The sequence below is a fragment of the Agelaius phoeniceus genome, chromosome 7, assembly GCF_051311805.1.
Source record: "Agelaius phoeniceus isolate bAgePho1 chromosome 7, bAgePho1.hap1, whole genome shotgun sequence".
Classification (NCBI taxonomy): Eukaryota; Metazoa; Chordata; class Aves; order Passeriformes; family Icteridae; genus Agelaius; species Agelaius phoeniceus.
The window spans coordinates 26,959,679-26,984,116 of NC_135271.1; the positions used below are offsets into that span (position 1 = coordinate 26,959,679).

Here is a 24,438-nt window from a genome sequence, read left to right on the forward strand (position 1 = left end):
AAAAACTCTGATGAGAGGTCACCTCATCAACTTCTTGGACCAGCAACCGAAGCCAACAACTTTAAGACAGTGGTTTTAAGTGCCAAAACTGCTCTCACATTTCAGGGTCCCTGAATGTCTGAAAGCTTTTTGGAAAGCCAAGTCCCAAGCTTTCCTGCTGTTGCCCATTCTGTGTACTGTTTGATTAAATCTATCTCATTTTGCTTAAGAGTAAACCATGCACAATACAAAACACTGACACAAATTATAGGCAAAATAAATATTTTATTGGTTTAATATACAGTTTTTTAAAGAAATCAGCCCTTGTGTGTCTTCCTAACACAACTTAAAATTTTATAAACTTTTTCATATAATATTGTAATATTTGAAACTATTTTTGATTAAAGACCTTGACATATTGTGAAGAGTTTTAGTAGATGGAAAAGGCAAAGGAGTAAAGAGAGTTCAAGCACAGCCAAAAGGGATATTACATATCCACTAAGTGTCTATTTGACCACATAAAAACTCCAATGACTTCCAATTTTCTCCATTGGAACAATCGGATATTCACCAGGCTGACTGAAAATACACTCTGTGAGGGATGGAGAAGGAAAAGAGATTTTTTCCATTTTCCCCATAATATAAGCAAGGTCATTCATGCATTCCAAGTTGCAAATCCTAATTGCTTTCAGAAGATAGCATTTTTATTGCATTTTGGTTAATATGAAGCAGAACTTCTCTTGGTATGACTGCAAGTAGTCAACACCAAAAAAAAACACCCCAGTGCTTAAATAAGGCACTTTCCTATAAAGGGATGAGCAAACAGCAAGGAAGCAAATAAAATTAGATAAAAGTTGTCTTCTACACAAAGATAAGGCTTTCAGTGTCAGAACTTTAAGTAGTTTTCAGAGTAACCTCATGTCATTCTACCACTCTGCTAATAGTAACCGCCTCAAGAATTAACAGCAATTTGTGTAACAGGGTTGTTTCCTTCTTTTGAAGTGGCACTAAGTAACAGCAGTGGAAACCATTATTGGTTATTTCAAGCTCTTAAAGTGGATCAGTTATTGCACAATAAATACCTCATAGAGGTCAGTGTTTTGGGAGGGGTTGTTGTGGGGGTTTTTTATTTTTTTTTAAAAAAAGCTAGGCTGAATGTGTACGTGTTATTTATAAATTGGTTACGTCTGGAAATCTTCAAGTTTCATGATGCATCATTAGACAAAGAAATAGCTACATAAAAATTTACAACAGGGACATACAAATAAATACAAAACCTTTCAGAGTGACACAATTTTGCTGATGCTTTAAGGAAAGTAATGTTAAAGTGTCTAAGTCCTTACAGATGAACTCAAGGAAAGGTCCACATCGGAGAACCAAGTGCCAAACACAGTAGCCCATCTCAGCAGCTTCAACACTTCCTGAAGCAAAACCAACTTGGCACTTTCACCACTGGGTGCTGCCCAGAGCAGAATCCCACAGCACTTCCAACTACATCCAACCTTAGGGAAAAAAAAAAAGGAAGATGAAGACCTAAATTAGATTTTTGGAAGTCTGTTTGTTATGTTTAAGTATGTATTTTGAAACTATTCATATCTAAGGCAGGCAAACTGCAGAAATCCTCTTGCATGTTGTATTCCCATAAAAAGTCATCAGAGAGCATATGAAACTAAAAATCAAGGACCACTCTATGAACGCTGACAGTAGAATGGGCCAAACTACAAACCAGCTGACTTTCCAAATCCATCCAGGATTATCAGTATTCCCTGTATCCAACGAACTTCAAATTTGATCACTTACTTTTCAAGGAGAAAATGCAAACAAAGCAAGGTATAAGTTAGCAATGATATTTAACACAATTAAAATAAAAATAAAATCTGGTTCTTGCAGATCCTCAAAGATTACCTGTAGTACCAGTTTCATGGCTGTGTATCTTGTTTTGCAGTTGCAGATCTGCTTTGGGGTGATACAGCTGCTAACAATCCACTTACTATTTCTCTTCTTATTTCACCAACAATAGATTCCTTGATCTGAAAGGGATTAGCCAAAGTTTAAAGGTTAGCAATTTATATAAACAATGGATAAAACTAAATGATATCGCAGATGTGTTTGACACTACCAACATGCACCACTAAAATTCAACTTTCAAAACTGTGATTGGAAAAAACATTAGAAGAATGAAAAAATAACTGTGAGTAATTTTGAAGTTCTTGCAGATTGTATAAATGAAAACCAAACTAGTTCTATATTTCCAGATGGCAAATATATTTATGTTTTACACTTAGGATATCCGGTTTTATGCTAAGAAAAGAATACATTTCAACTATGCAACATTCTGAAGAAAAGCATTTTAGGATATATACATCAAAAGCATCCCAAATACACTACTTTCTGACAAGCCGTTATTCTCTTGAAAAAGGAGGGCAGGACTGATCTCCCTCACAAATGGATTACACAGTAGAACAGGTCCAAGTCTGTGAACATAAGCTGTTGTTTTCAAATAACTGAAAAGGAGACAAATCCTAATTGCATACTTTCAGCAGGAAAGACAAAGAATTTCAGCAGTTGCTCACATCATCAATGGGACACAGGGGTTTAATCTATGCCAGTGAAGGCTATTTTTCACAGGATTGTGACAAAGCAATTACTCATTAAGTTTTATATAAAACACACCTAGGAGTTTCCAGTAGCAGGCACGTGAGTGTGGCTGAGGATACAACAACAAAAAGAGCAGAGCACTGACTGCTACAGTAAAGAAAACAAAGGAGAAAAGGAGGCAAAACACAGTTCTACAAGAGCATATTATACTGGAAAAGAGCAGAGAATGACAAAGAAAAACAGTGTGGGCTTCTTGCAAGTACAAGAAATCTTTGGCACCAACTTATTTTTTGGATGGTCTTCAGGAGGGACAACACAGTTCCAAGGACAGAGGAGGACAACAACTGTGAGAAGGCGCAGGGGGGTAAGAGCCAGAGTCTGGCCTAAGGTCACACAGAAGCACTCAACATCCCAGTTAGGCAATACATTTTTCTTTTTCATGTTAGTCTCCCCTTTTCCTGGTGCGTCAAAAGGATTAAGCAACAACGTCAGAAGGGCGGCAGCAGCATTAGCAGCAGGTTATTTATCCCTTGTTCTCTTTGGCAGGCAATTCAATCCCTAAATCATTAGTGTGGCAAAGTTCCTCATTTCATTACTACTTTGCATCAAGCAGAAATTCGGAGACTATGATATTATTGGGAAACGGGTTCCAGTTGGGTTGTTTGCTGATTAACAGACAAAAGAAAAGCCACTGTGCAATAGAGCCTGTTTCACCAACAGCTGAAAGCCCAGAGGATTTCTATGCTGATGCACACTCTGATGTACAAAGCTTTAGAACTGCTGTCAGCATAGTAAGGGCTTTGGGATTTAGAAATGTAGGTACAGGGAAACCTGCACACAGCACCCCAACTGTCCAGCAGGTGTAAGAGAGCCCCCAGTGCTCTGTCTACCTTTCTTCTTCAGTATCTCATGGGGTGGGTCTGTGAGTATGCTACAGAACAGTCATTTTGTACCCTTCTCTCAACAGACAGACAAAAATAAACCTCACTTTCCAAAAAAAGCTCATAAAAGCTTTCCAAATTAGCAAGTAAATGATCTAGTATAACAGACAGTCTTGTAAAAAAGTAGAGACTGGAAGCAAAGCAGCTCCTGTTCTATTCTCAGCTCTTCCAACAGCTTCTGGCTTGACCTTGATTATTTGAGCCCTCTGCTTCTCACCTTCCTGTCTGGACGACACCAAGGCCACCCTCCACTGCCTCTTTTCACAGGCTCTGCCTCCTTCCCCTCCAGACTCAGCAAGGTCACTCCTGTGTGGTGAGCCAGCACTGACTCCTGCAGTGACTCAGTACCGCGCGTGTGTCGTGACCAATGGCCGATATTTGCCTTTTTCATTATAAATTAGTTAGGGCAAGGTGCACCTTTTATTTGCTCTGCAGAGGGCACAGCCCCCTGCCAATGCTTCCTCCGTACAGAAGACAGAAAAGCAGTCAATGAAGGCTCCATCAATTACTTTTTAGCAAGTGAATGAAAAATTGATCATTTGAAAAATGAGAGAACCACTCATTTATGCTACATTTACTACGTTGATACAACACCAATACTCAATATTGCACTGAAAACACAGTATCACTCTCATTTTTACAACAGTAAACCAATGACCTCTCCTCCTAGAAAAGAATTACCATTACTGCAGTATTATGCTGCTGCTAAATAAAGAACTGATTGAGAGTGAAATGCATGCACCACTTGTGTCAAACCTGAGATAGGTGTTCTTCACCGACCAATGAAAAATGGAAACAAGGCTTTTCCCAGTGCTTATACTTCTGAAGTAAATTTTCTACAATTAAAGGAATTGCTTCCTACTCTGTTTTCTTCCCATCCACTTCTTCATGGCAGCAGCTGGTGAGATTTTATGCTCAAGATAATAAGATGAGGAATCCCAACACCTGCACACGTCAACAACCTACAGACATTTTGAGGGATGTTGAGCTAACATGGATTTGAATGGAAAATGGAAAAGGGATGATTCTCTGCCAGACCATCTCTGTTCCATTAAGACTCATTACAGCCGCTTAAAGCAGATGATGACAGGAAAATCATACATTTCCTTTAAGTGTAACTTCATTAAGTGTCATTTATAATGAAGAACTGTTGGCAAAATCAGAATTTCCACTGCTTATAAGCAGAAAGATCTTTAAACCAGCACATCTTTTAAACTGGAGAAGAGCAGAGTGAGAGGGCCTGGTGGCCCTCCTAGTGACCCTGTGACTTACTCAAGTCAAGCAGTAAGTACTTCACGTGATAATCCTGTGGAGGCCAGGCTGCATTTTATCAAAAGAGCTACTGTTTGCTATTTTAACACTTCATGTTGCTGAATGTTTTTCCGAGGGAGTTAGTCCATTAATGCCAAAAGTGAACACCATGGGTTTTTTTCACAGAACAAATAGTTACAGGTCAAAGTTCACATGCATTACAGCCCACCCAGGCATATCACACCCACTGCCTGGCTTCTCCCTCCCCTAAAAACAAGGTCAGCTACAGAGAATGGGAGGACTGAACAAGGGTTTAATATTTCTGAGTACATACATCAAGAATGCATCCTACCAGATTTCTTTCTTTTGACAATGAAACTGGAATTCCTTTGCTAACAACAGGGCTATTTAAGCGAGGCATCATTTCAGTTTATGCTCTGTTTTAACTCTTATGAAATAATAAAGATTTTCCTGATATGTGTTTAATAGCATGTTCTGGCTCTGCAAAATCCACCAAGTGCTGTGAGCCAATGCATCTCCACTCTGACCTGCAAAACTCCTCATGCTGAGAATCTTGAGTTGATCCAGAACCCGCTGCCAATGAAATTAAACTGAGGGAAAATCTCTCTGTGTGCTTAAATATTCACAAAGTGAGTCAAGCTCGGTTGTTTGCTGACTACTCATCTTTGAATAGTAGCCTCTCAGTTCAGTGTGGATTCTTTCAGCATTACAATGTCCTCAGTGCCACACAACCCAAATAACAATCTCTGCAAAGAGTACACATCTTTATTTGCTATCAATTAATGAAGCTAAAGAGGAACTTTCACAGAGCCTAACCTCAGAAAAAATATTGACTGAAATAATTCTGTCCTTTGACTTCAGCTCACTGTTTTTTTCTAAGCTGCTTTTGCAGTACTTTTGAATTACAGTTCTCCTTCCTATCTCAGTTTCTCCTTTAGCAACCTTCCACCATGACACCAGTGCCCTGACATGTGGATTTTTACAGACAGCCTGGATACAAAGGCCATCCTAGCTTCATTGCAGAATCAGAAGCACAGTGCAAGGTGTGCTAAATATCTCATGTACCACTCTTCTGATGAGTGGCATGCATCTCATCCATTTCACAGACAAAGCTAAGGTAAAACTGCTTCCAATTATCCACAGCTTCAACACATGCAGACCTGGAAGGTACCATGGCATTACAGCCTGGTCTGTTGTACATTTCTAAGCATGATATCTCACCTAGTCTTCAGTGGTCTATGGCAGAGCCATACAAAAGCTTCAAGGGACAAGCTAAAGGCTAAGTGTACAGTGATCCTTGGCTAAAGTCTAAGTGGACCTTCTCTTGTGAAGAAGAGGGAATAAAATCTACAAGTTCTCGATTCCCATTTCTGTATTCAGAGCAAACTTTGCTCCACTTTTTCACAGGCACTTCATTTCAGAACAAGTAGTTTCTTTGGCTTCCTTTCTCCATTTATATTACTTGCCAGAGAGCTTTTTTGTCATGCCACTAACAAAACACATAGTTTTAGTTGTGTTTCTTAACTTGGCCCACAGGAAAAATAACCAAGCACTCCTCACTTTCATTGACTGCCAATAAAACTAGTCCAATATAATTGGTCCAAAATCACTCAAACTCTGAAATAACTTCCCACCTGCCTTCAGCTTGTTTCATTTACATTCCTATAGTCCTTAGTGGTTGGGGTAGAGGGACTAGAAAGTACACTTAGCATTTACTACAGCGTTGTTTCAGAAACATTATTGCACCACTCAATGAGCTCCAGTTTGGCATTTTAACAAGCAAACATGACAGAAATTTTCACTTGGGAATCAAAAATACTGCTGCTTAACCAAGTAGTAGAGACAGCAAATTCTTTCCCAGCCATACTTAGCTATTAATTTACATGCTGAAAAACCACTACCACCGAAAAAAAGGTCCACTGCTTTGCACATAAACCGAGCTGTGGCTCCAACACCTAGTGACATGTTCTGAGCTTTCAGCCACAGCACAGGAACAGGATGGAGCCTTGGCTGGAGAGGGAAGAGAAAACCTCGATGGACAGGAGCTACAGCCAGCCTTGTCTTTAGGTTTCAGGAAACTCAGTTCAAACATCCCAGATCTCAGCCCCTCCTTCCTCACCTCCCGTATGACTTGTTGTAGCTCCTCCTGCTCCACTGCTTTGTGGATTTCATCAACTGAAGGCATGAGAGGGATTTTTTCAAGTTTGTGCTCCACCTCTGGCTTGGAGTCTGCAAGCTCCTCAGAGCTCTCCACTGGCTGTCCAGTGCCTGCTCTCAGGGGGGCAGTTGGTGTTAAGGCAACAGAGGCTCGGTACAACTTCTTGCTTTGACTCTTGGCTCTTCTACCTGTGTGACCAGAGCACACTGAAGAGGAATCCGAGTTTCCATGGGAGAATACTGACTCTGCACCCTCCGTTGGGAGAGTTTCCAGTCCAAGCTCTCCCAGTCCTAAACCCAGTTCAGACTTCAGAAATGACTGCTCTCGAATAAGCTCAGAGACCTAAGGATTCAGAAAAGAAACAGTCCCGAATAAGCAAACAAAAAAGTCACACACAGACATAACTATGTTTTCTTGCTATTTATTTAATCACTTACTCATTCCCTCCATGTAACAAATACAGCTATAAAATAAATATATCCTTTGCCTTTATTACTGCAACAAAGAGAATCATGAAAAGGAATGTGCCTTTTTTAAAGCCAACATAAATAAAAATTGTGGCTCTTCCCCAAGCCACCGACTTTTGCAACACATATGCATCTTGCCAGAGCCATTGACAGGCACACACGTAAGGGCTTGATTTTCATTTGTTTGTTCTTTCCTTTCTGTAGTTTTTGAACTACTTATTTTCAGTAGCAGAAAATGTGCAGAAATATAAAAAAATAATTTTCCCTAGAAAATTAATGAGATATTACCATCATATGCATCAACTAAATGAAAAAATATCTCCCTTCTACATATTCCTCTTAAAAGCTAACAAGACTCTATAGGCACTTAGACCTACAGCTAAATCTGCTTAAGGAAAATTGCATCAACAAAGCTATTTAAGGGAGTAAAGTATTTCTAAAATTATGTGTCAAATTAATCGCCTGCAACCTATTTTAAAGTAAAGCCTTCCTGGTTCTTTTCATCAGTAAAACACTGAGTAAACACTTACTGGTTCAATGACGTTCAATGGAGAAGGACACGACAGATTATCAGCACTTCTGCTTCCATACATACCCTGAAAAATTAGGTTAAGTTAATGCACTTAGGAGTTTCTTAGAGCTCTCAGAAGCTAGTATATAAACATGCTGCATCTCAGACAACTTTCTGTAAAACCAGAAAGTTGGAAACAGGAAGCAGAAAGCTGGTTGGAGAAAGTTAATTTCAGTCATTTTTAAAGCTGGCCCTCTTCTATAAAAGGATTTACAAATAAAAAGTTATTTATATGGTTCAAAGAATTCAAGTTTGGCCTGAGATCACAGTAATACCATATTTTCCTGTTCTTGGGTTTCAATTTTTTTCCCCATGACAAAATACTGAAGAGGAAGATGTGGCCTGTGCCTGTGCCGCTTCTACAGAAGATGATTGGCTAAGAAAGAGAAATGAAACCCAGGAAGAACATATGACACTTTTTGTCTGTGCTTCTTTTGTTTGGCTGATGACAGAACTGCAGCACAAAAAGAGAGGAACAGTCTTTTACTGAGTGAAAAATAGGAGAGAGTATATTGCCACGCCACCAACAAACACAGACAAAGCCTTTTATCCCCCTTCTTGCACTTTTGGGGAGTGTTTGTGGGAGCAGAGCTTCTCCCACTGTTTGTCAGGGAGCCATGTCTTCATCTGAAGGAGCTACAAAAGGCAATGGAGGAAAAAACTCATGACAATAGGATTTTCCCCTGTTTTTGTTTTCTTTTTTTGTGTGTGTGGGGTCGGTTTTTTTTTTTTGGTGTGAGGGTTTTTTTATTGTTGGTTTTGTTTTGTTTTTTTGCTTTTCGTTTTGTTCCCATGGATTGGCAGAGCTAGAGAGAAAGCACACTGTTTCTTGGGAGAAAAACACTGTGAATGTCTCATCTCTCTGCCTTCATCTCTCAAGAAAATCAGTGTAGAACTCCAGAAAGCCCATCACCATGCTCCAAGGATTTTAGACATAAGCCCTAGCTACCAAAACTGCAAAAATTCAGGGTTATGAAGAGGAAAAAGAAAGCACTGACAGAAGAGGTCTGTCTTTCTCAGCCCTAAAACCCCCCAAGGTACGTATTGATATGTATGAACACCAAGAAAGTCACACACCTTTTCCCCAAGGTGAAATAGTGACTGAAAATGAGAAAATATAACCCCCTGATACACATGGCATCATTAGATTCCATCCCACTCTAAGAGTTAAAACAGTTGTGACTTATTATTTGTCCCTGCTCATTGCAGGAGGGTAGGACTAGATGATCTTTAGAGGTCCCTTCCAACCCAAACTATTCTACGATTCTCTGATGAACATTGCACTGAGAAAAAACATGATGCTCTTGCAAAACTAATACTTACTATGTGTGCCTGAGGTCTGTAAGGTGAAGACATGTGCAGACTTCTGAGCTGGTCCTCCAAGGCAAGCAGACGTTCTTCCAGCTGCATCTCCAGCTCCTGTAGCTCCATGCGGACAGACTTCCTCAGGCTCTGCAGCTGGTCAGCTTCGAATCTACGGCAAGGCCACCACAGAAAGAACAAAAGCATTCACTGCACTCAGCTGCAAAGAGGTGACTGAGCAGGACAGTGCCACAAATGAAGGACTTCATACAAGGGAATTCAAAGCAGGACACAGAAATGTTAGCTGAATGCCTACGTGGCACAGAAGTCTTTTTCTGTTTATAGAAAAGATGTATCAGTCCAGAGAAAAAACAAAACCACACAGTGTACCACAGAACATTCTCCATAAATTTTAGCTTTAAATGCAGAAGAAATCAGTATTTCTACATATATCTAATCAAATTAAATTTAAAGCTGATAAGAACAAGCACCACAGAGTAATGCAGTAATCACATGTTACTTCTCCTGTGTGGTTATAGCTTCCCCAGCACTCAGAGCTACATTTTGGCCAGGAAACCATAGTCTAGGGCAGCCAACTGATTTCAAACATGTTTACTTTTAAAGTGATAGGCCAAGAGTTGATTCAACTAAACTAAATATATAATCAGTTTCAAAAATTGTTCCAGATCTGCTGCTACTATAACTCCTGGCAAGCACAACCACTCGGAGCCAGAATATGAATGCCATCTGCAGCCTGCTGAGTAGCCACTGAAAGGTGGAAAAGCATCTGAATGCTAGAGTTTTCATTCTTTATTTACACCTACGAAGATGGGAGCAATTTAAAATCAAATCTTTAAGATCTCTTTTCCCTGCAATATGCTATGTTCAAGTACTCTATGATAACAATCCTTAAAATCTGCAGCTGTAGAATCACTTTGGAGAAAGGATGCAGAAAAAAAAATAATTAGGAGAAATAGAGATTGGAAGAGACAAAGAGTAAAAAAATCTAGAATGAAGATGTATAAAGAAAAGAGTAAATAAGATTTTGGCAAAAAAACTCATCTCCAACCCTGTTCAAATTGAAATGAATAGATTTCTTGCTGATCTCAAGAGCAGTAACACATTTTCTGATATGCCAGAGTATTTTGTCTTTTTTTGTTTTTTATAAAAGGTTTACCTTTCCTCCTCTGTCATGTGCTGATAAACTGTGGTCTGTTGACGCAACATAGTCAACTCCAAATCCATCATTTGGGTTCTGAATAAATTTAGATTTCTCCTCACCACTTGTAGCTCCTGGAAAGTATTCTGGGGAAATAAAAATATAACAATGAATTACATGGGAAAATGATTAAAGTAAGTTTGGATCCTGTAGCCACATTTGCCCAGATGAGCCCTTTGAATTAACAGCACCTCAGCAACTTCAGCACATGATGGAAGCTGCATGTTGTGCCATCACAATGACTCAAGAGAACAACATTTTCAGCTGTATCATACAACCAAACACATGAAAGTGTATTTAGATTAATTCCTTTCTAACATTATTTGTGGGAAGCTCTCTCTTGAGAACAAAGAGAAGTAACTGCCCAAAGTGAGCACAATCTGTGACACATTTAGGATGCTTCCTTGTATTTTATTTTGACTGAGTACGACTCCATAAACAGGGTCACTTACTTCATAGAGAGGTAGAATGGATGATCTCTGAGTAGTGTAACCAGTGGCAGCTGAAAAATCCTGTCCCCTCATCACTGGGTACTAGGGGGAAGAAACAAACAATTTCAAATGGGAAAGGCACCCTCTGGAATGCACAGACACTCCAAAAGCAGCCCCTAAAACACAACCTCTCTGGCACCGAGATTTCTGCAATCCATGGAAATACAGTGCTGCAAATGGGCAACCTTACAAAATGTCAGCGCCGCTTCTTAACTGATACATGTCAACAAATTATGAGTGAAAACTCAGTAGTCTCAATTGTCTCAGCTAATGATAAAAACAACGATCCCAAAACCATAAATGAGCAAATTAAACTGTGTCCCATTTTGAAATCATGATTATAGTCAAATTTGTCATGGGATTTTCTTCAGTTCTTAGTTTGGGGAATTTTTGTTCATTTTGGTTTTTAATCTCACTATGTTGCCTTCATCCAAAGACCCCAGCTTGCTAATGATCTCTCATGAAAACAAGATTAAGAATTTCTATTTGCGTGTTGCAACAACATATGGAGCAAACAGATAAAATCCAGAGGTTTGTTACATGTAGAGACACAGCACAACAAAGAACAGTGGAAACAGCAAAAATGTTTACCTTCTCAAACATGAAAGACAGCTTGTCCAATATAATTTTGAAAGAATTCAAAGGACTACTGATATGTCATGGAAAATCTGAAGCATGTTCATTCATACAGAGAAGTTTTGCTCCAACATGATCACATCAAGGGGATGGGTTTATGTTTCCTCTGCCAGCTTTCTCTGTTCCCTGCTCTATCAGCAACTTATCTAGTCCTCCTTATTTCCTCTTAAAATCAGAATCAAATGTTTAAACATCTCAACTTTTTCTTTAGCCACTGAGTATGCTATGTGCCAAACTCGATCTCTACTGTAGGAAACCAACCTCTGCTGTGAGAAGAACCAAGTCTCCAAAATGAAACTAATTTTGACAAAATATGCTTGAAGAACAAGTGGGCTAAATGTTATTATCCACTCCAGTGCCCCCTTTTTTTTTCTGAGTGAACCAGCTTGAGTAGTGGATGTAATACAGAGATTTCTTTTTCAGCAGGTTCAGTTAGCATTGTATGTGTGGTAGAAGTACTGAGCACACTGTAACCTTACACAGATCAAGGCTGCAATTGGTACACATGAGAGAATTCTCTAGAGAAGGTTAAGCTCTGCAAACGCTTTCTCCCAGGCACACCATCAACAGCACCTTGAGCAATGGTTGACTTAAAACACAGGTGACCAGAGCTTCCTGCTGCACAGCTGGTCACTAAGTCTTGCTCTGAGAAGCAAGGCCAGCTGACAGAACCAAAAGAAGACTGGACTTACCTCTAACTTCTGACAAGTGGCAAAGTCAGTAAAATAAGAGGGGCCCAAAAAAGGCCACTACAGCCTCCCACCTGCAATTTGGTGCAGGCAGGTGCATGTTTGCTCTTGGGTTAAATGCACAGAAATTTTAGGTCTCCAACTGCATAGTATTCACATATTCATACATAAACAAACAGAGTCTGTAACTGCCTTGCCCACACAGCCTCCTGCAGGAGCTTGCAGGACCCTAAGTTGGATCACTACCTAAGAAAACAGCAGAACCAGGATGGCAGCTGGCAATCAGGAGAGGAGGAGCAGAAGGTGTGGCAGAAATTGGTAAAATTTACATGCTTGCATTCTCAAGCTTTTCTTCTCTGAGTGATGAGATGGATAAAATTTCACATGCTCTGACAAAATCAATTCTTAATAAAAGACTGATGGTATCAAGAACATGTTGGCTAGCACCAGAGTTCCAAGTGGAAAAGACTGGCATGAAACAGCACAGAAACCCACAGAGATCAATCATTGACATCATTATTGAAGCTTTGTGACTATAAGGAAAAAAACTGCACTTTTAACAGCTGGATGAGAAGTATGTCAAAGAGAAGAGAAATCAAAGGATTGATCAGACTGTTCTGTGATTCCATAAGTATGCATTTTAAAATCTAAATCTAATCATTCTCAAAATAAAATAATAGCTAATAAAGAGTACACTGTTCCTCCCTCCCATCCAAGAATATCCATAAAAGCTAAAAAATAAAAAATACTGGGAAAAAAAAAATCACTCTGGATCAACTGGAACAAGAAAACACTAAATGCAAAAAAAGTGGAGCACTGAAAAGATGATTACAGAATCACAGAGTATATTGATTGGAAGGGACCCACAAGGGTCATCAAAGTCCAACTCCTGGCCCTGCACAGGACAGCCCCAAGAGTCATATCATGTGCCTGAGAGCATTGCCCAAATGCTTCCTGAACTCTATCAGGCTTGCTGCTGTGACTTCTGTGGGGAGCCTGTTCCAGTGCCCAACCACCCTCTGGGTGGAAAACTTTTTCCTAATATCTAACCTAAAACTGTCACCTTTGAACTCTTCCAACTTGCCTGTTTAAACAGAAGCTCCTAAAACAACAGTAAATCAGATTTGAACAAAATATCTTTTTTTTTCTTTTTTTTTTTCCTGATCTGTTGAACTACTCAAAGGAATATTGAGGTTATCACCTTGGTTTGGTAAGGATAAAATAAGGAGACCCTTTGTCCAGGGGCAAAACCAAGCTTCCTCTTACCTGCGAGAGGTTCTGCAGAGAGTTTCGGATGTCATGGAGGACCCTGCGGAGCTGCATCTCCACAGTGGAGGGTGGGTTCATGGCAGGAGGACGATGAGGAACTCCATGCCTTGGAAAGAAGGGGCAGCTGAAGGGGGAAAGCATGGCATTGAAGGAAGAGCCAGAGATGCTTGGGACACTGTGGGTGCTGAGCGTCCTCATGTGCTCGCACAGCGGCCTGTCCTGCCACTCCGTGGGGAGGGAATGGAGGGAGCACGTGGACCGGGACATGGCTGCTGGCATGTGCAGGGGGCAGCTCTGTACCCTGGTGGGACTGAGCTCCTCAGACAGCCTGCTGGGCCCTGCCTGGGGCACCTCTTTCTTGGAGGACGAAGGCGCAATAAACAGTGTGGATTTGCACACAGGATGGCTGGAGGCTGCCTCCTCCTCACTTCTGTCATTCTCAGATGCTGCTTCCTTGTCCTCCTCCACTTGTGTGTACTTGTAGGTGAAAGAAGGAGGACTGCAGAGAGTCTCTTTTCCTGGAGTTAACTGAACATTCACAGAGGACACCACTTTCACTGGATTCAGCAATGCAGTTGGGAGAGACTGAGACCGCCTTAGAGGATAGCCCGATTCAGCAAACCAGAGTCTCTGCTTCCTCAGAAGATCTTTCGACTTAAGCAGATGGCACCTGGCCTTGGAATCAGGTGAGTTGATGATCCTCATCTCAGCTCTTTGCAAGGCAACCTGAACTCTGTCCACAGATGATGTGGAGGAGCCATCACCTTCCAGAGACTGCATCGACTTGAGGATATGGTGCGTGTGATACTGAGGAAACTCAAACACACTGCCTTCCTCCAGCAGGTCTGACTCTTTTTGCTCACTGGAAATGTCTTCCTCTTTAGAGCTGACCTCTCCTTGGACTGTCTCTGATATATGAGATGACTTGCTTTCTTGTCCTTGATTTTGTTCAGTTTTACAGTCACTAATTTTTCTGTCTTCAGTCCTTCTGCTATCAGAAGATGCCCCCGCCTTTCGTCTCTCTACTTGAGAGATAATATCCTCTTCATCATCATCATAATCCTCCTCCTCATCATCTTCCTCCTCCTCCTCCTCAAACTTATCAAAACAGGGCAGTTCCTTGGCTATCGGTGTCTTCTGTTCTTCACTGTGCGATGTCACGGTTGTTTCACTGTCACAGCTGTCAGCACTGCTTCCCATGCCCTGCAAAGACTCCTGAACCTAGGAAAGATATGAGACAGCAAAGGAGTGAATGTACTGGACACTCAACTACTGCCTTCTCAGGAGTCAGGCCAACAGTCCAAGAACACCTTCACAGGGCATTGGGGTGGGGAGCAGAAAGAATAATGCACTTAGTGTGCAAGAAAAACGGTGAAGGAGAACAAAGAAACCGTAGTATCAGATACATTAGGAGTACAGTGAAGTATGGCACCAAAAGCAGGTTTTTATTTTTCTAAAGAAAAAATTCTTCACACATTCCTTTGATTTGACAATAAATTCAATATTGTAAGAAGAATAGAAGTTGCAAAAGTGTAAGAGCAAAAGAATACAATGCTAGTACTTTAGGTAGTGATGACAAACAGGTAGCAGGGTCATGGTACAAAGCATTTCCCATTTATAAAGGTTCACAACAGTGAAATGAAGGGTAGCATTAGGAAATGTATACAGAGAACTGAGGAGAACTGCAGACTGTATTGAAGCTGTGTTACAGGACAACACCAAGAATGGGAAAGGCAGTCTGCCCATAAACTAAGCCTGTTTAAATAAAAAATCATTGAAGACTGAGAATATCACATCAGGATGTTAATCTCAGTTGCAGACCACATCTCTCCTGATACTTCTTCCCCTTTTCATTCTAAATAACAGTTTAAAACAGAGCACATAAATGAGGGAGTTGCTAATTTAATAGGTAACAAATGGCAGGAAAAGCATTTAAGAGAAAAGAAAAAAGAAGAGCTCTGTTCATTGCAAAGCATATTCTTGAAGCTAGCCTGGCTGACTGCTGTATTTACAAGATATTTCACTAAGAATATGTGGTATAAAGTACACTCTTGGAAATTTACCATAGTTGATGCATGAACCATGAACTAGAAATTTTCCCACCTCTACTTTCTGCAGTTCTTGCTGCCATTAGGATATTAATTATTAGTTCCTTCTAAAGAGATTATATTTGTCAGGCAATAGTTCCTTCTCCAACCATCTAGAAGATTTCAGCCATGAATGTCATCTTCACAAGTACATACCTAACACTGCACTCACTAGCACAGCCACAAATTATTGTGAAAGAATGTGCACAAGTTTTCAAGTTAAAGGTACTAAATGAGCAAAAGATTATAATGTTTAGGTGAAATCATACGGGCTACATGTGTGTCTATCTGTGTCCTAATCCTCCATCACAATGTTCAACTATGAGTAAAGCATAAGAACTTGGATAGAGAATTCTGGCTTCTTTGGTAACAGAAAACCCCTCTGCAGAATACCCTATCTCAATATCAAAATCTCCCTCAGAAATCTTAATTATGGAAGTTCAGAGATGAAAGGCAATACGGTTCAAATTTTGAGTTCTCTCCTGAGTTTCAGAGGAAGGCTATGGGTGCTAGAGTCAATAATTTAACAGTAGATGGCACTAAATTACCATACTTTTAAGAAACAATATATACTCCTCTGTATCCCCTTCCTCTTTTCATAGATTCTCTTCTCCAGCTGCCAAGTTCTCATTTCCCCTAGCTGCATCATTCACCCATATTTTCTGAATTCAGCTCAGCACTTGGTCAGAATTAAGGAGTAAAGGTGGCAGAGGAGAGCCTAGCAACTCCATGGCACAAACCTCATGCAGCCTCAACATACCTTTTCAAAACAGCAGAACAGAAAACAGAAATCTCTTCTCTTTACAGCCAACACAGATAAACTCCAGCAATATTCCAGTGAAAGGGTACTTAGCTGCAACATACTTTTAGTGGGCTCTTAATCAGGTTGCAACCAACATAAAAATCAAGAGTGACCAACTCTTCTCTGAGTCACCTTCTAACATGCCTGTCAACTTCAGTGCATTCACAGCTCTGTAGAGAGCTGAATAAGTATGTCAGATGATCATGCTCTTTGCAGGAACTCAAGATCATTTTCCCTTTATTCAGTATTACTCCCTTTCTTGCTCTTGGAAAGCATTAAGCTGATGTTTAGGGGAGACAAAGACTAACACTGTCTCGGCTTTTATTTTGGTACTCAGTTGAAGAACTACTAAATCAGAAAACCCAGAATTCCAGAACCAAAATGAAAAAGCAACATTGATGGATAAAGAGGGTAAAAACCTCTTCCTAGTAACTGCCAAACAGCTTTTAAAATGCTTGGTGTGCCACAAGGGAGAAACACATGGTAGCGTAAGAAACAGTTCAGCAGATACAAGCTATAGAGATGAAATTGCTGGAGATACCCAGAATCCCATTTATTCATTTGGGCTGTGGTCTAGGTCTCAGGAACAGCTGGCCTTGAGAACAGGATCCAATTCAAGGCTTTTGTCTGGCTGACTGACAGGCCAATCAAATCATGGCTATTACTGTGTGAATGTTTTAGAAGAACCAGGAGAACAGCTCTCCAAAATATCAGACACAATGCTGTGCAAGCATGTGTATTGAGCACACACCTAAACACCAGGCTGGAACAAAAGCTTTCCCTAAAACATGAGGTCTCTGGTCAGCATCACAGCAATTTCTGGGACTAAGATCAAAGAAACTGGAACAAGAAAGAGCATCGAAGGTCAAGATAACTAAAGTTAGTCTATCTTCAGTAAAGTTAGACTATCACAGTAAAGCTAGTGTGAAATTGTTTTCATTTTCTGTCAGTTGGTAATTAAAAAAAAAAAAGAAAAAAAAAAGAAAAAAAAAGAAAAAAAGAAAAAAAAAAGAAAAAAAAGAAAAAAAAAAAGAAAAAAAAGAAAAAAAAAGAAAAAATGCACGGGGCGGGGGAGAGAAGAACATGGGCAGTGGGAAGGCAAAAATGATTAAAAAATTAAATAATCAGCAGAATAGCTATAATCTTTCAAGACCTTAATCTCTACCCACTACTGAGAGGAATCAACAGTGAGAAAAGATATGCCAGTAACAGCAAACAGAACATACTGAATTTAGATCTTATTCCAGTCCCAAGTCTACCCAGATTAACCTACCAGAAAGGCTTTCAAATCTGAACACAGGGACTTGGCAGTTCCAGCTCTGAAAACTATGATTTTATAGATCTAGACTGACAGTCACAGTAACAGTCCAACATCAACATCCCTCCTACCCTCCCCTGTTTCACACTAATCAGGAGTATTTCAGCCACAGGATGAAACCTTACCTGAAGCTGACTGAATGGAGAACAGTCTGTAGAGTCCTCAGCAAAGCCACTGCTGTCAGAGTGCTGACTTGCTGTCCTTAAGAGCTGATCTGTTTGAAACAACCAAAACCCAACTGTAATTACTTTACAAATCATGGCCTTTCAAGACCAATCCCATTCAATACAAGCTTTCCTTTTACAGCAAAAAACCATGAAATGGGTAATACAATTGCTTTTCAGGTTCCACTTTGAATGAAACAGAGAAACAACTTGTTTGTTTCAAACAAAATCTCACCCAAAGCCCTACTTGTGAAACTTCAAGCAACCTTTTTTTACGTTTTTCCTTCCTATGCTGTGGAAAAAAACCTCTGCAGATTTTGCCACTGTTGGAGTTCTCCTTTCACAAAACTGCATCACTGATTAATTCACAGGCAGTGGAAGAGTTGCTTTTGTGTTGAAAAGTACAGATTTGACACCTCTCCTGATCATGGAGATACTGAAGATCACTGGTCTCCTACCAGCCTACACCACCCCACACACCCAAAAGGACAGCATCACATGGGCAGAGAGGGCCATGTGGAAGGCTCTGCCAACTGCTAGAGAGGATCCTCCACTGGGTTAGTAGACAAATGCAAAACATCCCTTACACATCAATGGGCAATCTGCCAAAGCACATTCCCAGTGCTCATTTTATACACCAGAGATAAGATCCTCCTGCTTGTTCCTTTCTACTCTCATTAGGTAAGCATTAAAATAGCCTAAAGAGGCTCTAAAACCCTAAGTGCTTCCCAGGAGTGATTTCCTCTGGTGCAAGCACTGCACTCACTAAGCAGCTTTGCAGGGAGATCTCAGCAAGCTCTGCAGCACACTATTGCAAGTATATTTCTCCTGACTGGACACAGGAAGCACCCACCAAGTGCAATGTTCACCTTATGGCACCAGAAACATTTTGCCCAGCCTGAGGTGGGCAGCAACCTTATCTCACCTTTAGATCTCAGCAGAAGTATAAAATCTTGGAGATGGGAACTACAGTGGCCTGTAGCCCCAGGCCCCTGCCATTTTCTCCTCTGGAGCTTTAGGCAAGAGCTTGCTGCTGTCTCCTCAAAGGCTCAATGCAGAATTTTGTCCCAGTTAAATGTAGTCATATAATTAATCCCAGTTCACAGCACAATGCAGTGGCATGCATTATGAAAACTGTTGGATATTCATAACTAATTTTTTAGTATTAATTTTGATAAACATTTTACTAACACAGAAATAAGTAAGAGCCTGCAACAGCCTGTGAACACCAGTAGAGGCAAACTGCCCACTAAGCTTCTGTATCAGTGATGTCACACAGCTTTTAGGGAGTGCCTTTCAAATCGTGCTGCTGCTCTGTTATCATGGTAGCCACAATATCCTGCGATGACAAACAACTTTTCTACCTCAAGACAGACATCCCCACCCAACTCCCAGTAAGGACAATGGAAATTACTTCCCTGAGAACTGGATCTTATTAACTGACTAATTCACTTAATACAGCTGAAAGAGCATGCCATGAACAGCTTGCCACTACAGCTGAAGCTGGGGGGAAGCTGTTACCTTCTTCATGGTGAATAGTTATCTAAATTTGTTGCCAGACATGCAGCCTCCTCTGTCTCTTTTCTTATCTGGTGAATTTTAATAGAAGAGGAAAAAAAATAAACCACTACTGGTGAAAGCCTTAGCCTCTCATAGGGAAGAGATCCCAATTAGTTCAGATAAAGCAATTCACCAGTGCATGTCCATGAACTTCATTACTGTTCAATAGAACACTGACCTGCCCTTCTGCTTCCTTCTCAGTCAGTATTTCCTTTTCAGCTATAGAAAGGAAAATTACATCTATATGTTTTTTGAAATCAATTCTTAGGCTTCTCAGTAACACAGTACTGAAGTTAAAATGAGTCTTTCAGATAATTTTCTATAGCATTGGTTATTTATGGACATGCTGTGACAGCCTCACAGGACAGATACCACCAGGCAAGGGATCAGCCTAGAGCAGGCAGTCATTCATTCACACCAGCCTCATGGCTTATCCATGGCAAGTGACTGGCACAGTATGAACAGATTCAAACTGCCTTGGTTCAACCTAAGGAGACCCATCCCCTTTACACAGTTATCCCTTGCTTTCTGTGCTACAGAGCTGCTAGGATTTTTTAACATTTTAAAGCAAATCAGAAAAGATGTTTTCTGAGTAGTCATCTGCTACCACACCTTACCCTGGTCCTTTGCAAGTTCTTAGGGTTCTCCACAAGACCACCATGATGTAAATGCAGTAAAAAATTTTATAGAGTTGGAATCTCTACTGAATCAGTAGTGAAATGACAAGGTTGGTTCTGTAAAGACTGGTAATACCAACTAGTATGCTGGGATATATAGGTACATAATGGTATCCACCCTCTTGACAAGACTGATCCAGCTATGTAGCCTGCTCTACAGCACCTGGATAGCTCTCAGATTCAAGCAAACAAGGAGAAAATAGGAAAACACTTCAAAAAAAGCTACAGAGTTACATTTGGCTCTTGACTAAAGGGCCTCCTGGCAAAGGAGAATCTTAAGACAGGGAGTTTGTGATGGGTCCTCTCTCTTCACCCTGAGTGCAGAAAACTCAGCACCAAAGGTTGGTTTATAGGGACCAGGCTGGGATCATCCCTTATCCTGTGCAACCCCAGGAAGGAAAATATACCTTCTACAAAAAGGTACCACTGCACAACACTGACTCTGCTACTCAAAGCTACTGTCAACCCTACACAGAGGAAATCTTCTGAACTACTGGGAGGAGGCCAGGGGCAGGATAATAACTAAAGTGGAAGAAGGAAGAAGGAACCAGCTACAACAAACAAAACCAGCAGGAACAATCAAACTCCCATCCCAGCAGTTTACCAGAGCACAAATAAAAAGGTTTACTGGATTATTGTTTTAAACTATATATATATAAAAAGTATATTTGGGCACTGAATATATGTTAAAAATTGTGTATTCATAAATAATCTAAATAAACTGAAAATGTTCTAAACAAAGAACACATGATGATGAATCAAGTCTGGGGTTTACAAAACGTGAGAGCAGATTCAGCAGAGCATCCCTGACAGGGAAATGATTAGTTCATTTATTGTAACATAATAATGAGCTACCAGTGTCAGTGTCACCTCTTCTGTGTCACTCAACTGCTCACATAGAAGAGGTGAAGAAGTATGTGGAAACCGTCCATAAAGTTTTAACATTTTTTTCTTGTACCTGCGCTATTGGAAAAGTTCAAATGCACTTTGTATTTTATAAGATAAACTTTAAATTAACATTCCCAACTTAACAATGAGGTATTTCATTATGGGCTTAAATATCAGTTGTCCCTTTGCATACTGATCACACCATGCACCCGAGCACCAACAAAACCAGCCCAATAGGGAGCCCTGCTGCAAAAACTCTCTGAGTCCCTGGGGATTTCCTTGCTTCTGGACAGAGAAGCACAGACTCCCACAAATTCTAAATCTGTTCCAGATGTTTTCTTCTCACTCCCCCATCTCCAATCTCCTGTGGAGCTGCACCCACAGAGAGCTATAAATACAATAACATATTAAGGACAGGAAGTGCTGATGATGTGCTTTCTTCCCTTTCAAGGATTAAACTAGCAAAACCAATAACCTTAATGCCTTAAAAGAAACAGGTCTGTGGCTACTCAAAATTTCACAGAGCCATGTTGATGCCAACAACCAGACATTCATGATTTGCAGTGTCTTGAGAATGCTTTTTCCTCTAGGCATTGTACCTGTATTTGTCTTGCTTTTGGGGCATTTTTTTTGAATGGAAGGTGCTGCTGTATGATATGTCAGTAAGAATTTTTGTTTTGCACTAACAAACCTTTCTACCAGATAACTCTGCAATACGCTTTTTTTATAGTGGACATTTAGCAGTGCTGTGTGTTTGCAAACTAGCTGAAGCTTTTAATTCTTGTGTTCCTAAAACAACTGAGACAAGAAACATGCTTTAGTTAGGAGTCTAAACAGCAGTAGACTGTGTTGTTCAACCATAATAGTCAACAGTCAGCCAGACTATTTCAGTAAGAAAAGAGAGTATCTTTTTATTTGAATAGTTCACTTCTTATTAAAAGCCCTCTTAATATGCCTTACAAACCACTGTAAATTTCAGAGAAAGCACCCATAGCCCTCTGTGCAGATGTAAAATGACACTGCAAGGTTTCTAATAATCTGTACCAAAGAACACCAGCCCTACTAATTGACAAAGAAATACCACCACATAAAAAAAGAAGTACAGAAGTATTCCTTCAAGGGAACTATTCATCTGGAACAAATCTTTATGTGTGCTTACGCACCACAGAGAAAAAGCCACTGAAAAAAGTGGGTTTGTGTAAGGATTGTCAACTGAAATCACACTGCAACAGAGGATCTGTCGTTGAATTTCATGCTGATCCCACCTCGTGAGATTGCTAGCAAGAGTGGAATTTCACATTCAGACACAATGGCCAGAATTTTTAGTAAGTGACCACTAATTTCGTATGCCTTCTAACTTGGTGAACATCCACCCTCTGAGAAAGCAGACTGAAAGGGCTCCATGTTGTCTCATGTTGGACAACTTGCAAAAAAAAAAGTTGGCTACAGTTTTTCTACATTTTGGGTAAGTTCTCCATCAATGTTCACCCTCTTAGCAACTCGACTGAAATCCACAGAGAACAAAGTCCTAAATTTTTTGCATCTCCCAGGTGAAATAAAATGCTGGTCTCGGACTAACTTTCAGCAAATGTTCAGGTAGTGATACCCTTTGTCAGATAAGTCATAGAAAACTCTAGGCAATGCCTACCTGATAATAAAGTGTCACCACTAATCTGTGTGAAGTGTATTCAGAAATAGGAGAGACATAGTGCCTGGGAAACATGACCTGGGCCTGCTTCAGTCAGACTGAAGTCCTATTGCTAAAACTGTTGGTAGCTTTCAGCAAGTACACACAGGACTATCTCACTTTTTTTTCTTGTGTGGTGGAAGAAGAGGGTAAAATAACTACTGGGAGCAGAAAAGATGAAAAAAATTATTTTGTCTCCTCCCTAACTGCAGCTCCCAGTTCCTTAACTTAGTTTTCTCTGAAAAGCTCTCCCTGAAGCTGGAGAGGCCAGCCAACAGGAGACCTGCCCTATAAAAACTGCACTTTTCATGTAGTCATGTAAAGCAGGTGGAGGAAGGAGGAAGTATGCAAGGAGGAAGTACTAGGAACAGTCAGAGATTCAGTTTCTGGCAATCCTTAGTGGCCTATGCTTGTACCAGAGGAAGCTTAGTGAGCACCAGGCTGTGTTCTGCAGAACACTGATGAACAAGTAGCACAAGCTATCACCAATAACCAGGCATTACTCTCCCACACTTAGTCCAGGGCACTCTCAAGCACATTCATGCAATTCAGCTGACAGGTCATACGACTGTCAATTCATTTGTGCAAATGCAAATAAGATGATCTGTGTTTCTTTAGACAGGTTTTTCTGCCTCTCTTAAGTATCTAGAGATGCTATTCATGTTTCACCAAGAAATTGCACGCATCTAAGCACCTCCCTAAGTGCAACAAGCTCTAGTTCCTCTTTAATTAAATGTATCAGCTAGAGAATGAACTTCACTTGCCCACACTGGGCAAAGTAACAATCACAAAATAAACTTAAAAATCATCTTTATCCCTCTGCCAAGCCATAAAACACATAAGTAAGACTTTGAGACAAAAGCACAAATGAAGTGAACCCCAACAGCCAGTGCACAGTGTTCTCCATGTGAGGGACTATAGTTTCCACGTGGGTGTAGAGACACTAGTTTTCGGTGCAAGCAGCCTGCAGACAGAGCAGTAGTGCATAGGAAAAAGCTGCATGTATCATGCAATTTAGGTTTAAAACAATGTAATTTCAGTTTAAATGGGTATCTTAAATTACAGGATCTACTAAGGAAAAAAAAAAAAAATCCCACACAATCTGAATTAACATTTCAGGCCGTCAGAACTACCATCAATTACACAAAAGTGAAAACAGCCAGTGAGGTTATAGGGCTGTTGTCTTGCCTGTAATTTGGTTGCCACTTTGTAGTAATGTTCTGTGATTTAGCTAAAAAAAAAACCCAGGTCTTTTTTATTTCTAGAGAGAAAACAAACTTTAGAAGCTTAAAATATCTGAATCAGCCTTTCAGAGATGGAAGGACACTCAGCAGTCTGCTGTCCTCACAGAAGCTGAAGTCTACTCACCTTTCCTTGACTTGGTCACTGCTAGCTGATGTGTAGCTGAAACGTGAGGTAGATCCCCCTCTGTACTCTGGATCTATCAGGAAGAGGAGATGAATATTTTGTCAGGCCAACCAGAATATATTCCTGTACTTAGGAATGCCTAAGCTATACACACTGCACACGCAGGAGGAGGTTTTGGTGGCTTTTTCCTCCAATTGAACAACCTATACTGGTGGAAGGAGCAAATTGTGATCTCCTTGAACCACCTTTCACCAGGCATTCAGCAATGCTCCTGGAGGAGAACAGTGATCCTTGG

General features: G+C 40.4%; 1 protein-coding gene across 1 annotated transcript in view; it reads right to left on the bottom strand.

Moving 5' to 3' along the window:
• Positions 1 to 244: 244 nt before the first annotated feature.
• Positions 245 to 24,438, bottom strand: part of ITPRID2 (ITPR interacting domain containing 2) — a 40,466-nt gene continuing 16,272 nt past the window's right edge. The window contains exons 10-19 of the mRNA XM_054636124.2: positions 24,144 to 24,216; positions 17,925 to 18,013; positions 13,590 to 14,813; positions 10,960 to 11,040; positions 10,466 to 10,593; positions 9,310 to 9,460; positions 7,946 to 8,011; positions 6,910 to 7,290; positions 1,885 to 2,009; positions 245 to 1,481 (exon numbers count right to left, since the gene is read on the bottom strand). Of these exons, the coding sequence (XP_054492099.2) occupies positions 1,899 to 2,009; positions 6,910 to 7,290; positions 7,946 to 8,011; positions 9,310 to 9,460; positions 10,466 to 10,593; positions 10,960 to 11,040; positions 13,590 to 14,813; positions 17,925 to 18,013; positions 24,144 to 24,216 (2,304 nt within the window). The 3' untranslated portion in view covers positions 245 to 1,481; positions 1,885 to 1,898. The remainder of the gene's footprint in view (positions 1,482 to 1,884; positions 2,010 to 6,909; positions 7,291 to 7,945; positions 8,012 to 9,309; positions 9,461 to 10,465; positions 10,594 to 10,959; positions 11,041 to 13,589; positions 14,814 to 17,924; positions 18,014 to 24,143; positions 24,217 to 24,438) is intronic.